Source organism: the organism of the source record quoted next, unplaced genomic scaffold, assembly GCF_019419815.1.
Source record: "Pyrus x bretschneideri cultivar Hongxiangsu unplaced genomic scaffold, Pyrus_bretschneideri_v1 Contig12, whole genome shotgun sequence".
NCBI classification, from domain to species: Eukaryota; Viridiplantae; Streptophyta; class Magnoliopsida; order Rosales; family Rosaceae; genus Pyrus; species Pyrus x bretschneideri.
This window is the reverse complement of record NW_025999413.1, coordinates 1907838-1922234: the sequence shown is the minus strand read 5'-3', so window position 1 is coordinate 1922234 and position 14397 is coordinate 1907838. Positions and strand designations below refer to the sequence as shown.

Here is a 14397-nt window from a genome sequence, read left to right as displayed (position 1 = left end):
TTATTGTGCAAATTGCAAAACCCACACCCCAATTCAATTTTTAGTCCTTAATTTTGGTCCTTTCAATTGTGGGTTGTTGTTGTAAGGATGGATTTATAAGATGTTACAATCCTATCACTAAGGAAATAAATAATTTACATAAAATCATAATAAATTGTTGAAGAGAGCTGGAGTATTCAAAGTAGGTGTGGATGGTTGGAGAAATGGCAACGAGAATTAAACTCTTCTAGTGAAAATTTGATGAAATGGAGTAGAAGAAAATTTAACAGAGGAAGGGAGGAAATTGATCATCTAATGCATTATTTGGGTTGCCTCCATGATAATTGGGAGGAACATGGTGAGCAGATTAAGGCCTTGATAGAGTGTATTAACAAATTGAAAGAAAGAGAAAAGAAGTTTTAACTAGGTCTCGAATCAAATGGATGCAGGTTGGGATTCTAACTCAAAGTTCTTTCACTAGACCACCATATAGAATAGATGATTTAATACAGTTGAAAAATTGCAAAACGTTCTGCTGCTGGTTCTTGCCGGACCACTGCACAGCATCCATAATAACATCCCACAAAATCCGCACAACTTCAACATCAGGCAATTTGGCGTCTTTGACACGCTGCTTCACAGTCTCAATGACTTCAGACATATCTGTTTCCTCTGTTATCTGGGTTGTTAAAGCAGATTTCATTTCCTTGAGCTTCACATCGAAAATCTTCTTCTCGTTGTATTCAACTAAGGCGAGTAGCCCTTCCTTACTGAAAATTGATACAAATAAGCACCAAGGTGTGTCAATAAAACAACCTTAATTTTGGTACAAGGTGTGAATAAAACAAAACGAATGTTCAAGTTAACACATACTTCACATGAAAGCCATCAATGAGCAATTGACAATAAAAAATCACATTACCATTTGCGGTACGATGTATTATCATGGGGTGACCAACCAAAGGGACTACTGGGTAAAAATACTTCACAGCATAATCAAAATTCATATTACAATTGACTGATGATAAAGACTACACGAAAATCAACTAAATTTATATGATTCATAGCCCTTCTACGAGAGAACCAAAAGCTTTGAAATATTTTACAGAGATCATACAGAAAGATGAATCAACAATAAAACAAAAGCATCGGCACATCTTAAAAATCAAAGATAAGTCTTATCTCTCAAGATGATCCATAATAAAATTCAATAACAGATCAAACTTACGTGAAATGCTCAGAGAAACTCTCATCAGTTCTCTTTGTGGATGGGAAGAATTCCAAAAGATTGTCTTCCACTTTACCCCGCTTCAGAATGGAGATCAAATCATCAAGGCTATTATCAATCAAATACTCCTTAAAGAAGTCAGTAATGAACGATAGGACTAGCCCTTTGCCAACAAGATTATCCTTGAGCATTGGCTGGAACACCGTTTCCGGTGGAAGTCCTGACAGTGCATCCGGCAAAACACCAGCATTATCCAGATAAATCTGGACCACTGCATCCGCAAAAGCTGCAGTGTCCAGCGGTGCTGCAATATTCCGTTTGCGGGTCTTAATCCGCGTGCCACTGTACATAAAGGAGAAACAAAGGAAAACAAAATTCAGTATACAGGGCTAAACAATTCATACTAATGGGTGTGGAAAACCTACAGTATGCAAAGATGGGCAGATAAACATTGTCCAAAACATACTTTCTTTGTTAGATTTCAAAAATTCATTATAACCTCAAATAATTACAATGCCAGCATTATCAATTCCATTTTATTGAGTAGAGCCTGATGCAACAACTCATTTTACCGTCTTTACAAAAGGACAAAAGGTCATAGGTTATAACTAATTAAAATTGATAAAAGTTCCTTCCTCAACAAACCATATAGTTATCAGTTAGAGAAACCTTGACTCTGAAACGTAAGAAAAACATGAAAGCATATGCAAAATACACAGAGGAAACCAACCAACCAACATAAATAATCCAGAACCTAATTAAATAATAAAACAATTTTCTTAAAGCAAACCAACCAACATAAATAATCCAGAACCTAAAATCAATTATTATCCAAATAACCCTATCACAAGATTTTCTCCAAATTAGAATCGACTACTAATTAAATAATAAAACAATTTTCTTAAAGCAAACCAACCAACATAAATAATCAAAACCAAAATTACCCAAAAATACAGAGGAGAGAGAGAGAGAGAGAGAGATACCTGAGGACCACCAAGTTCGCAGAGCTGCTACACGGAAGAGGACGAGGAGGAAGGTTGCGAAGGGGACGAGGAGGAAGGTTGCGAGGCTGCACAGAAGAAGATGAGCAGGAAGGTGTTGCGAAGGGGAAAGGGATGCAGAGGTGAAGAGAAACGGCTGAGAAGAAGAGATTTTGTTTTTAGGGTTTGTAAACTGATTTTGAAGTTGTAAATTTTGAAAAAGACCAAGGGCATTTTTGTCTAAAAATATTGGAAATTTCTGTCCCACAGACGTGGAACAACCCGTTCCAGGGTGGGGGTGTGGAACAAAAAATCATCCAAAATCTGTTCCGTGGAACAGCGCGTTCCACTCATTTTAGGCGCACCAAACGCGGGACGGAACGCCTCGTCCCACTCTGTTCCGTCCCGTCCCGCGTACCAAACGCGACCCTAGTGAATGAAATGTTGTTTAAGCAATGCAAAAGAGGGGTCTTTTTGGTGGATTGTGTCAAGCCGTGGACTTCCTTCGCCACAAGATTGCTTTTTCTTTTGCTCTTTCCCCCAAATTGTAGCATAAGATGCAATTGCAATGATCATAGATCCAATCACACTACCACAAACATATAAATTTCAACAAAGTTTCCAATGTACTTGACTAATACATGTCTTTTCATCAACAATGCAAATGGATAGTGCATCTATCAGAAGGTTTCGGATTGAATCTAATGATGTAGATATTAAGAGAAACTGTTGCGTACCTGCCAAGGTAAAGCGCGTCGCCTAGGAAGATGACCACCATGAATGCTGCAACGGCAACTCCCAAGGGCTTGAACATGGATACAAAGATAGGTCCCTTTTCGTGCAAGCACCACAAACGAACACCAACTCGAAAAACACTCCCGAATATGGCCTAATTAATCAAAACCAGTGTGTATATCAATTTGAAGGTCAAAGAGACCGAATTACAAACATTCTCAAGGATCAAGTTTAAGGTTCTTCTCACTGAGCAGACAATGGCTATCATCTCAACGTCAGACCTTAGTACCCAAGCGTTTGGATTTGTTTCTACAATTAGAAAAAATATTGTCATTGGCTTGTCATGAAGAAGGTGTAGAAGAATACAGCGGTCACCTTTGATGGAAAATTCTTCACAAAAGGATGTCCGAGGGAGGGGGAAAAATCAAGGTCATAGCAGGAGTTCTTTATTCGCAAGGAAATATGACAATGTAACAGGCTGTTACTGGGTTAGTGTAGGATTACCAGAAAAATGTTCCATACTGCCGCTAAAAAGAAAGTGATTGCGAGGAGAAGACCTCGTAGACCCACATTGTCTGGTCTGAGATAATCAAGTGTAGGTGAAGGAACTCCGCAGTGATAAAGCTGTTAACTTTAAGATTGTTGAGACCTTGTATAGAACAACTACAAATGCCCCAGATACCGACACAAGAGTCCCCAACAATTTAGCAAGACTGCTTGATCTCCTTAAATCCAGTGTTTCCATCCTTGTTTAGAAACTGCTAGCAACGCTAGCACATTCGATCAGTACATAACACGAGAAAAACAAAACAAAACCCCTTCTTACCCAAAAATGATTGCCAATATGAAAGTAAAGATTGGCACAAGATTCGACATAGCGGATGAAAGTACTGGGGAACTGTATTTGATGCCATTATAATCCAATATCTGACCCGAAATCCTGCAACAACGTATCTTTCTTTCTCGTCGTATGATATTTAAGTAAATTCAAAATGTATGCTTTATGAGAGCATTACGCAGATTATGAACAAACAAAACCAATAGAAAAGTTAAATAATTACCCAACTAGGCCAAGGAGGAAGAGTCTACAAAGGAGTGAAAGAGGAAGACAAATCGGCTTCTTTCTGCAGAGTATTGAAAATGTAATTATATATTACATGGAAGTAAAAGTAATCACTATACATATAGATGAATTGCAGAGGTGATACATATGAAATGAAATTTAAGGGTGAGAGAACTACTGTAAAATGAAAAAAAGGAAGGAGAAGGATGGTAGCAAGGGCGTTAGGGTAAAGTAGTAAACGGCAAAAACTGATGTGCTCATTCCTCTTGACATTGCTGCTTTGCTTATAGTTAATACGCCCACATCGTGGTAACACACCAACCCACCTACAACTACAACCAGCCGGCATATCCATGGATTTCATGCCTCTGTCTCTCAATTTAATTTATTTTTTTCATATTTTTTTAATATAGAACTCTCATACATACAAAGTAAAACAAGTATATATACAGGAAGCAGGCGTACTGATCAGGGTGCTATATAATTTATCACATTTTATACGACACGTGGGGAAAAGGCATTGGTAACAAATATATTAATACCTGAAGTGCTGCTACAACAGCCAAATTATGAGGATTCCTCCAACATAATCAAGATATGCTGGATTAATTTAAGGTTAGTGCCGAGTGTATAATCATTATAGCTCTTTTGCTAATCCGATTCACGAATGAAACTTTGCGAGTTAATTTCGTTGTCATATATCTTTTCGCAGATGATATAAGTGTTGATAGATGATATTTTTTTTATGTATGATTTTCATAGATGATATAATGTTAATAAATAAAACACAAGATGGAGTAAATGTAAAGCTTAACCTTTGACAGAAAGCGTTCGAATCTTAAGATCTTCACCCAAGTAGGTCAAAGACAAAGTATATAAAGTGCAAGTGCAAGTTCACTAGGAATGGAGTTAAGATGAGATAGGTGTGAGGACTAGAAATCAGGAAGTACCAAAGAGTGAACACTTTTGCTATCTTGAATCTTTATTGCAAAAAAAAAAAAAAAAAAAAAAAAAAGGGAGGATTAGATGAAGATCTTTACCATAAAATACAAGCTGAATGGATGAAGTGAAAGAGTGCATAGGATGTGTTATGCAACCATATGCTAACACGGCCCCCACACCTATATCACCAAATATCAGAATAGGCACGTGTTGGCCGACACTCGAGGGTGACGAAGCCATTTTGAACATGCATGCAACATATAAAGAAAGAATGAACGTAAACAAAATGTGTAAATTTGAATATAATGAAGTATGCAATTGCAGGATCATGTTCAGAACATACAACTAATCAAGAATAATGTGAAAGAATTAATATAAAATGTTACGAATAAAGGAGTGGGTCCTACACAAGGAAGACTTGATGATACCTATGCGGAAGTGCCCTGACACCGCGATCGAATGCCTCGATTCTAACTCCTGAGGGAGTGCAAAACAAAGGGTGAGTGGATCAAAGTTTATAATAATAATACTAATAGTAAGAAAACCATTTTCTTTATGAACATACTAACCCCTTGTTTGGAAAACACATATATAGTACTACATAGTAGGTTTTCTGAAAACTCTAGCATGCCATGAAAAACGTTCGTAAAATACATATGTGTAAACCAGTGCTTAGTAATGGTAATATAGTCACCCGAAGGCAAATTCGTAAACATCTGTAAATCATAGCAATGATGTACTCAACTAGGGGAATCATAATGGCCCGAAGGCATAACCATCACCCGAAGGTGAACCTCTACGACATTGGGTTACGCTAGTGAAGAACATAAGGGTCCATCACCCGAAGGTGAATCTATACGACTCTGGGTTATGCCAGAGAAGAAACATATATGTATATGTAGTGGGTCCATCACTAGAATATGAAGCTGTACAACTCTGGGTTACGCCAGAAAAGAAATATAGGGTCCATCACTCGAAGGTGAAGCTGTACGACTCTGGGTTACGCCAAAGAAGAAACATATACATATAACATAACACACTGATACTAGCCGTGGCTAGTGAAGCTGGGAGTATGTCATAAATATCCACAACTATTCCTTATGTCCCTAGACGTCTACATACTCGGTTGTGTGTATGTGTTGTATGATAACCCACTAGATAATCACTGAAAACGTATCTCAAAATCTCATATCAAATCCGGAGCTCAAAAACTCAAAGCCTCATCACATAAATCCATGATAATTCATATTCGTAAATCCATAGAATTTCATATACGAAAATCCAATAATTCATAACTTTTAGTAAAATGTAAATTCGATAAATCATAAATATTTTGTAAAAGCAATTTAAATAAATCATAAATTCTCTGTAAACCATAAATATAGAAATTCGTAAAACATAATATAAAACATACTCAATTTATGAAATATGCAATACATGCAAGCCTAATATTTTATTAAAAAAACATGTAATTTGAGAAAGGGTCCACTCACAGATATTTTGTTGTCGGGGTGCTGCTCGAACTAGAGAGGACGATGTCATTTCCCACCGACGCAACTAACACAAATAAGGGCTATTTAATTAAACTCTACTAAAACGATTGAATTTGGGAAAACGGACTGCAGATTCGAATTCAGCACGTCAAAAAACCTAAAGAGGAACCTTGGGTTCTCCTACACCTTGCGACAGGACGATGGCCTAGAAGACCACATGCCACCGCACGCACCGAGATGGGTCGCCGAAAATTCACAGACAACAGCCACTGCAGCGGAGCACAGTACCTTCGGCGAAAGCGCATGATTTCCACGCGTCGACCATGAACACTAGGATTGGGTCTGGGTCAGGTCGGATCTGGGCTTTGGGTTGCTAGGTTGGATCCGGGTCAGGGTTCATGGCCCAAGGGTTTGGGTTACATGGCCTAAAGGTTTGGGACGGTTATTGGATCGGGCCCAGTAGCTGGGTTTTGGATCTGGTTTGGATTACAAGTCGGGTCGACTCGATTTCAGGCCGTGGGTCGGCCGAATTTTGGAAAAATGTCCGGGAAATCCCCGAGCTCCGATTAGCTCAATTTCAGGACTATAACTAACATGCCATATATAAATTTGAAGCTACGAATGAGCGGGATAGAAATATACTTTTCGTTTCCTTGGCCATGGCTAGAGTTGGCCGGAAAATCACTTTAAAGTCATCGGACAAATAAGGGAAGTTTCCCCTCTTCGTTGTTTATGTGTTAATCCGTCACAAAAGTCCACATGGAAGTTAGGAAAATAATGTAAACAGTGATAATGACATGATATGAGGGTTTTCGATCCTTACCCGTCAGTGTGGTGGTGCCTCGGTGATTGGCAAAGAACAATAAATAGTGAGTTTGAGGGAGGAGAGAATTAGAGCGAGAGAGTTTAGATGGGAGCAAGAGGGAGAGAGAGAGAGTTCAAGAGAGGGAGAGAAAAGTAGAGAGAGTTCTAGAGAGAGAGAAGGCACGAAGGAGAAATGGGCACCCCAGAAATGGGGAGAAAGTCTACCACATGTCAGCCAAGGAGAGGCCCAAAGTGGAGAAATATCTCTGATAGTGAAATTACCAAAATGCCCTTAACGTTTTTGAATTCTGTAAAATCTTCGTTTTAGCTCCAAATTCAATTCCACTTACGCCGACGCATTCATAACGATGAGTGCTACAAGGATATGCCAAGGAAACGAATCTTACAAGACATGACAAGATGGTCAACAAAAGTCAATGTTTTTGCCTCTAAGGGCGTTATCGTAAATTCACACTTTAAAATTATAAAAAACTGTAATATTTGGGGATAGGTCGTTACATATACCACTAAAGCTCAAAAAAAAAAAAAAAAAATTAGACGACAACAATAAGGCCAACAATGCTTATGGCATGATATGTTGGGCAGTCAAGCATTAAAGCGTGCAAAAAATAAGTATAGCAGAGATGAGAATGTTTCGTTAGATATGTGACATATGAGAAAGGACATGATCAAGAATGAAGATATCTAGTAAAGTAGAAGTGGTGGCAATTGAAGATAATATGAGTGAAAAGTAGTCTATATCTTGGTTTGTAGACGCAATTAAAGCAATGCCCATGTTACCTGTATCTTCCAAAAAAATTATTTGAAGAGATCATTGCGTATGGTACTACTATGTGGATGATATAGCACCTGATCGTGTTAATCAAGTTCGAAGTAGTAACAATGGCAGATAAACTATTTAGTCCTGGCATTGTCGATTAGGTCATGCATCTTTTGGTTATTTGAGAAAGTTCCATCTTTGTTTCATAATGTTTCATACTCTTCCCTAAATTGTGATGTGTGCACAGTAGCTAAAAGTCACTGAGTTTCGTATTCCTTGAGTTCAATAAAAAAACACGTTCCTTTCGAGTTGATTCATTCTCGAGTTGTCATACATCTTCCGTGGCTCTGCATTGCAGAAGGGGAGCATGTTGGGTGGCTGATGCCGAGCTGTGGACTTCTTTCTCCATAGAATTGCTCTTTTCTTTGCTCTGTGCCCACATCATAGCATAAAATCCAATTGCAATAATCAAAGATCCAATCACACTGCCACAGACAAATTTCAACCGATATAATTTCTGCCTTGATCATAAATCTAATGAAGTAGATATGAATAAAACCCGTTACCTGCCAAGGTGAAGCGCGTCGCCCAGGAAGATGACCACCATGAATGCTGCAATGACAACTCCCAAGGGCTTGAACATGGATACAAAGATCGGTCCCTTTTGTTGCACGCACCATGAATAGACTCCAAGGCGAAAGACACTCCCCAATACAGCCTAAATAATCAAAAGCTGGTATATATCAATCCTAAACATAAAAGATACTTAAATAGCAACATTTTCAGAATCAAGTTTATAGTTCTTCTCACTGAGCAGATAATGGTGGCCATCTCGAAGTCGGGCCTTAACACCCAAGAATTTGGGTTCCTTTCCAGAATTAGAGAAAATATTGTGCATTGGATGGTCATAAAGAACTTGTAGAAGAATGCAAAGGTTGCCTTTGATGGATAGTTCGTAACAATCGATGTCTGACAGATCAGGGGAAAAAAATAAAGGTCAGAGCGGGAGTTTGTTGGTTTACAAGTGATATATCCGTTTCTAGCTATTAATCGTAAATGAAGGTAACCAATACGTACCAGAGCGATGTTCCATAATGCACCAAAGAAGCAACCCATTGTAAGTACAAGACCTCCACAGACCCACATTGTCTGTTCTGAGATGATTAAGTGCGGGTGAAGGAAGTCGGGGGTTGATACAGCCTTTAACTTTAGGATTATCGATCCCTTGTATAGGACAACGACAAACGCCCCAGATACAGACACTAGAGTGCCCAACAATTTTCCTTGGCTGCTTGCTCTCCTTAAATCCAGTGTTTCCATCCTAGTTCAGGAAAAAACACGAAAGGTAATAGTAATTCATCTGATGTGTACATAGAGGAGAGGGGAAAAAAAAAAAACAAAAAACAAAAGCCCTTACTACCTAAAAATGATTGCCAGTATGAAGGTAAAAATTGGTGAGAGATTTGATATTGCTGATGAAAGTGTTGGGGAGCTGTAGTAGATGCCACTATACGCCAATAGCATAGCCGAACTCCTGCAAGTTGCACAAAACTGTATGCTCTACGAAAGCTTTACCCAGATTATGAACAAACAAAACCAAGGGAACATTTAAAAAATATTACCCAATTAGGCCGAGGAGGAAAAGTCTACAAAGGAATGAAAGAGGAAGAGAAATCGGCTTCTTTCTGCAGAGTAATGAAATATGTCATTAATTATATGTTACATTGAGTAAAAATAAACACTATATATGTGTGTGTATGAACTGAAAGGGTGTGAGAGGAAAATTATTACTGTAAAATGAAAAAAGGAAGGAGAAAGACGGTAGCAAAGGCGTTGGAGTAAACAGCAAAAACATAGCTGCTCATTCCTCTTGACATTGCTGCTTTGCTTATGGTTGCTATGCCCACGTCTACGAACTCCATAGCTACCATGCCTGCGAAAGGTAACACACCCCACATACAAGTACAACCTATCTCCATCTCCATCTGAATCTCTCTCTCTCTCTCTCTCTCTCCCCCCCCCCCCAACTAATCACAAAGTAAAACAAGATACATAGAAAGCAGGCATATTTTCCAGGACGAAACTTTCATATAATATATGGATGACCAGAGAGGAAAGGGACAGGTTAACTTATTGGCAACAAATATTAAAAATATTGTCACCTTTTGTGGCACGATAATAATTAATCAAATTGTTGTCTCTTTCCTACAAAACCAATTGTGATGATTCCCCAAGACAAAATGAAGCAAGTGCAGGACTATTCAACATACAAATTAAAGTCCCCACTAATTCTTAAAGAGTGTTACCACTTTTTATTAAAGTTTTAAGGACTAATTTATCCTCTCATAAAATGACATATAAGGACAGTAAAAAAGGAAGTATCATTCCCTCGTCCCTAGCGATTTAGCACACCGCTCACACCCCGTTTTATTGTCGCCTCCTAGCCCTCTCAATCTTTTCTGAAACTTCAACCTCCAGAATGGACAACATGATTAAGCATGCTATTTGATCAAGGTTATGAGACGGACTGGATCTTGTGGACAGGTGATACAAGTGAGGGTCATGTTTCTATTACTTTGTGTAGGTGAATGGTGAGGAGAGAGAGGAAGGGGATGAGGCATTTGGAGGGAAGTTGCTTATTGCGGATTGAGATGCCATTGCCAAACCCGCTAGCCAGGCACAAGCAAAGCATGCAAATTACAATGGAAGTGCAGCATATGTGTATGATTGTTTCAAGTCACTGAAGAGCTCCGCATTTTTCTTTCTATTGTGTTTCAAAATTGTTAAACAAGAGTCCCATGTTCATTAGAAGTATATTGTAATCTGTCAAAGGATGTGATAATTGTAATCTTGTGCATTCAGTATAGATGGGATTATGGGAACTCAGTATCCCAGTAGGACTCTTGTAACTCAAACTAATTATTTATACCAATGAATGCAGCAATAAAGCCAACACTTCCGTCATATTTGGTAATATTATTCAAAGAATTGAAAATAGAATGGAGAACATGTTACATGAGAAGGAAATCAAGCATTGATCGGGCAGTAATGATCGGAATAGGAGGCCAATGAGCAGGGTGTTGGGGGTAAGGGTGCTTAGGGAATAACAATGGGCGGGAAAATAGTATGGGTTTTTATTTACTTTTTATGGTGGATCGATATATAAGATGAGTGGAAAGATAAGATATTAGGATCGGTGTATCAGCACTTTTCTTAAATCGACCTCACACCTTTTACAAGTTTAAATCCCATTTTACCCTCTAAATAAATTTGAAGCTCAATTCTTTTTTATCATATCCTCTGTATCGTTCTAATTTTATTGGATATCCCCGAAGGGACCTCTTTCTCATCCTATTCATGAACAAATTTTTGCAAGTTTCTTTGTCATTGATCTTCCGCCACTCTGCACGGCAAAAGTGGAGCCTGTTGGGTGGCTGATGCCAAGATGTGGACTTCATTCTCCATAGCGATTTTCTGTTCTTTGATTTGTCCCCATATCATAGCATAAAATCCAATTGCAATAATGATTGATCCAATTACACTGCCATAGACATAGATATTAACATGTAAAGGTCATTCGATTAATCATGCAAATGCTTAATCTGGGAATGTTGAGTTGAATTTAATGAATGAGATATAAATAAAACCTGCCAAGGTGAAGCGATTCACCGAGGAATATGACCACCATGGCTGCTGCAATGGCAACTCCCAACGGCCTGAACATGGTTACAAAGATTGGCCCGTTTTGCTGTAAGCACCAAACATGAACAGCGGTACGAAAAACACTCCCAAACATAGCCTAAAATAATGTAAATCAGAACATATCAATTCATAATCACCGTGAAACAAGTTCCATCACAATCAAATTAAGATTTATGGTTGTTCTTACGGAGCAGACAATGGCGATCATCTCGATGTCGGGCCTTAATACCCAAGAATTTGGATTCCTTTCCACAATTAGGGAATATATTGTAGTTTGGATTGTGACGAAAAAGATGTAGAAGAATACTATGGTCACCTTTGATGGAAAGTTGTTAACAATGGGTGCCTGAGAGATGGGGAAAACTGAAAACTCAGTTTCTAAGTGAACTTTCCACTGATAATGTAATGAATATATTAATTGGATTGCAAACGAAAAACTTGTATGTAATCGGGGAAATATGCCATGTGAGTGTCTTGCTCATCATGTGACCTGAGGATATATCCCCCGATTACAAGGTAGAATCTCTTGGATTGCAGGGTACCTGCACAATGTTCCATATAGCAGCCAAAAGGCAAGACAGAGCAAGGAGAAAACCCCCAAAGACCCAATTTGTCTGCTGCGACACGAAGTGCTGGTTAGAAAAGTTTGGTGGTGATAAACCCTTGAACGTTAAGATTGCCGAGCCCTTATAAAGGATCACTATGAAAGCACCAAATACCGATACAATAGTGCTCAACAATTTGGCTCGAGTACTTGATTTCCTTAAATCCAGCTTTTCAATCCTATATAGTTTTGAAAGAAGTTATAAGAAAATGCAAACACGCGATGTGTGCATAAGAAAGTAAAGAAAGGGTTCCATACCTAAAAATGACTGCCAGTACGAAGGTAAAAATTGGTATGAGGTTTCCCATTGCTGATGAAACTGTTGGTGAGCTGTAGTTGATGCCATTATATGCTAATATCAGGCTCGAACTCCTGCAACAATCTTCCTTGTCACATAAGATTTCGATAGCAGTACGAAATTGATCTAGCGATGAGAGCATTCATTACGCAGATTATAATTAAGCAAACAGAACAAAATGACACAATATTCTTACCCAATTAGGCCAAGGAGGAAGAGTCCGCAAAGGAGCGAAAGAGGAAGAGAAGCGGCCGGCTTCTTTCTGCAGAGACAGAGAGAGTAAACGGAAGAAATGTCATTGTTTTACCTTAAGGTAAAAGTAATCACTGATGAACTGCAGAGAAGATATGAAATGAATGGATGTGAGAAATGAGAAGAGAATTATTACTGTAAAATGAAGCAAGGAAGGAGAAAGATGGCAGCAAGGGCGTTAGAGTAAACAACAAAAACATAACTGCTCATTCCTCTTGACATTGCTGCTTTGCTTACAGTCGTTACGCCGACGTCTGTGAACTCCACCGTCACCATAGCCACAACAGGTAACAAAACACCCCACCTGCAACCTACCTGCATATCCATGCTTTCTTCTGCTCTCTCTCTCTCTCTCTCTCTCTCTCTCTCTCTCTCTCTCTACCAAACTCTTTAAGTACTGACAAAGAAGCGTACAAAACAGGCATATTAAAAATCAATCTTGCCATTGTTTGTGGATAATGATTATTATACTAAATTCTGGATTAATTTAAGATTTGTGGACAAGAATAAACTCACAAAACCCACCCACCCCAGATTAAATGAATTTGCTCTTAAGCGTTTCGCAGTAGACTGGAAAGTTGGAGATATTAACAATATGAGAATTAAACTCCTTCCATCTGAATGTTCTGATTCTTATTTTTTGTCCAATCAAAGAATAAAAAATAAATAAAAAGTAAGGCCAAATTTTTTTCATGATCCTTGTGGTGATACCCAACTTTTAAATAGACCTCTCTGGTGAAAAAGTTATTAATTGTAATCATGTGGTGAAATTTGTTATCAATCATAGTCCAAATTAGATTTTTCCTCATTCTTCTATCATTTGTAAGGACAAAATTGTTTTTTTTCGTTTTTATTGATTCCATCAACCAATCATAAAGCATCATATGGACATAAATTTTTTTTTTTTTTAAACTTTTAGAGCTACAATAAAAGAATAAATAAACAATAAAATTTCAAGATTCATATTATCAGACTTTCTCATTTCAAAATAGCCAAGAGTCCAAAATCAAGATTTAAAAAATTACAAAGACATCACCGCGTTTAGATTAGAATATAAGTTATTATATATGCAAACATTGAATTTAGTTTTATTTTAAGAAGAATAGCGTTGGAATGGACGGCTAGGTTTATGTGAGAGAGAGGGGGAAGGTGGTGGGTGGTCGTTGTGGTTGTGGCTGACAAGGATAGGGATTGGGGAGGGATTTTTTTTTTCCTTCTATTTTTGTTGATTATAAAAAAGTGGAATTACCAAAAAGAAAAGAAAAAAGAATGGAATGACCTTTATACCCTTGCATGTGGATGAGATTTTGACAGAAATTTCAATTTGGACTACGATTGATAATGAACTTCACCACAGGGTTAAGATTAACACTTTTTTTACCACATGAGTCGATTTAAAAGTAGTGTCTCACTATAGGGATCAAAAAAAAAAAATTTAGCCAAAAGTAAATGGGTCTTTAAATTTTTATATATAACTCATTTATTAAACTCCCACTTTTATAACAATAGCAGAATACGAATTAAACTCACAGTGTC

At 38.0% G+C, this 14397-nt stretch overlaps 3 protein-coding genes and 1 pseudogene across 4 annotated transcripts; all 4 read right to left on the bottom strand.

The window, feature by feature from the left end:
* Nucleotides 1-275: 275 nt before the first annotated feature.
* Nucleotides 276-2351, bottom strand: LOC103945041 (eIF5-mimic protein 1-like). The gene is made up of 3 exons (XM_048577882.1): nucleotides 2191-2351; nucleotides 1208-1549; nucleotides 276-749 (listed from the first exon to the last, which is right to left on the bottom strand). The coding sequence occupies exons 2-3, from the start codon at nucleotides 1396-1398 to the stop codon at nucleotides 443-445; spliced, it is 498 nt and encodes a 165-aa protein (XP_048433839.1). The 5' UTR covers nucleotides 1399-1549; nucleotides 2191-2351; the 3' UTR covers nucleotides 276-442.
* Nucleotides 2352-2500: 149 nt separating this feature from the next.
* On the bottom strand, nucleotides 2501-5167 carry LOC103936454 (annotated as a pseudogene).
* Nucleotides 5168-8182: 3015 nt separating this feature from the next.
* LOC125474336 (WAT1-related protein At5g40240-like) lies at nucleotides 8183-10793 on the bottom strand. Its single transcript, XM_048577879.1, has 7 exons — nucleotides 9797-10793; nucleotides 9628-9690; nucleotides 9426-9539; nucleotides 9083-9326; nucleotides 8816-8974; nucleotides 8572-8723; nucleotides 8183-8490 (listed from the first exon to the last, which is right to left on the bottom strand). Exons 1-7 carry the CDS (start codon nucleotides 9988-9990, stop codon nucleotides 8334-8336), a joined length of 1083 nt encoding a protein of 360 aa, XP_048433836.1. The 5' UTR covers nucleotides 9991-10793; the 3' UTR covers nucleotides 8183-8333.
* Nucleotides 10794-10949: 156 nt separating this feature from the next.
* On the bottom strand, nucleotides 10950-13438 carry LOC125474337 (WAT1-related protein At5g40240-like). 2 transcript variants are annotated; one of them, XM_048577881.1, is made up of 8 exons: nucleotides 12998-13438; nucleotides 12806-12871; nucleotides 12570-12683; nucleotides 12427-12490; nucleotides 12250-12321; nucleotides 11895-12053; nucleotides 11653-11804; nucleotides 10950-11546 (listed from the first exon to the last, which is right to left on the bottom strand). In XM_048577881.1, the coding sequence occupies exons 1-8, from the start codon at nucleotides 13186-13188 to the stop codon at nucleotides 11390-11392; spliced, it is 975 nt and encodes a 324-aa protein (XP_048433838.1). In that variant the 5' UTR covers nucleotides 13189-13438; the 3' UTR covers nucleotides 10950-11389. The 2 variants fall into 2 exon arrangements, with proteins under 2 accessions (XP_048433838.1, XP_048433837.1); XM_048577880.1 differs by having other exon boundaries at nucleotides 12250-12490; nucleotides 12998-13437.
* Between the last annotated feature and the right edge of the window lie 959 nt (nucleotides 13439-14397).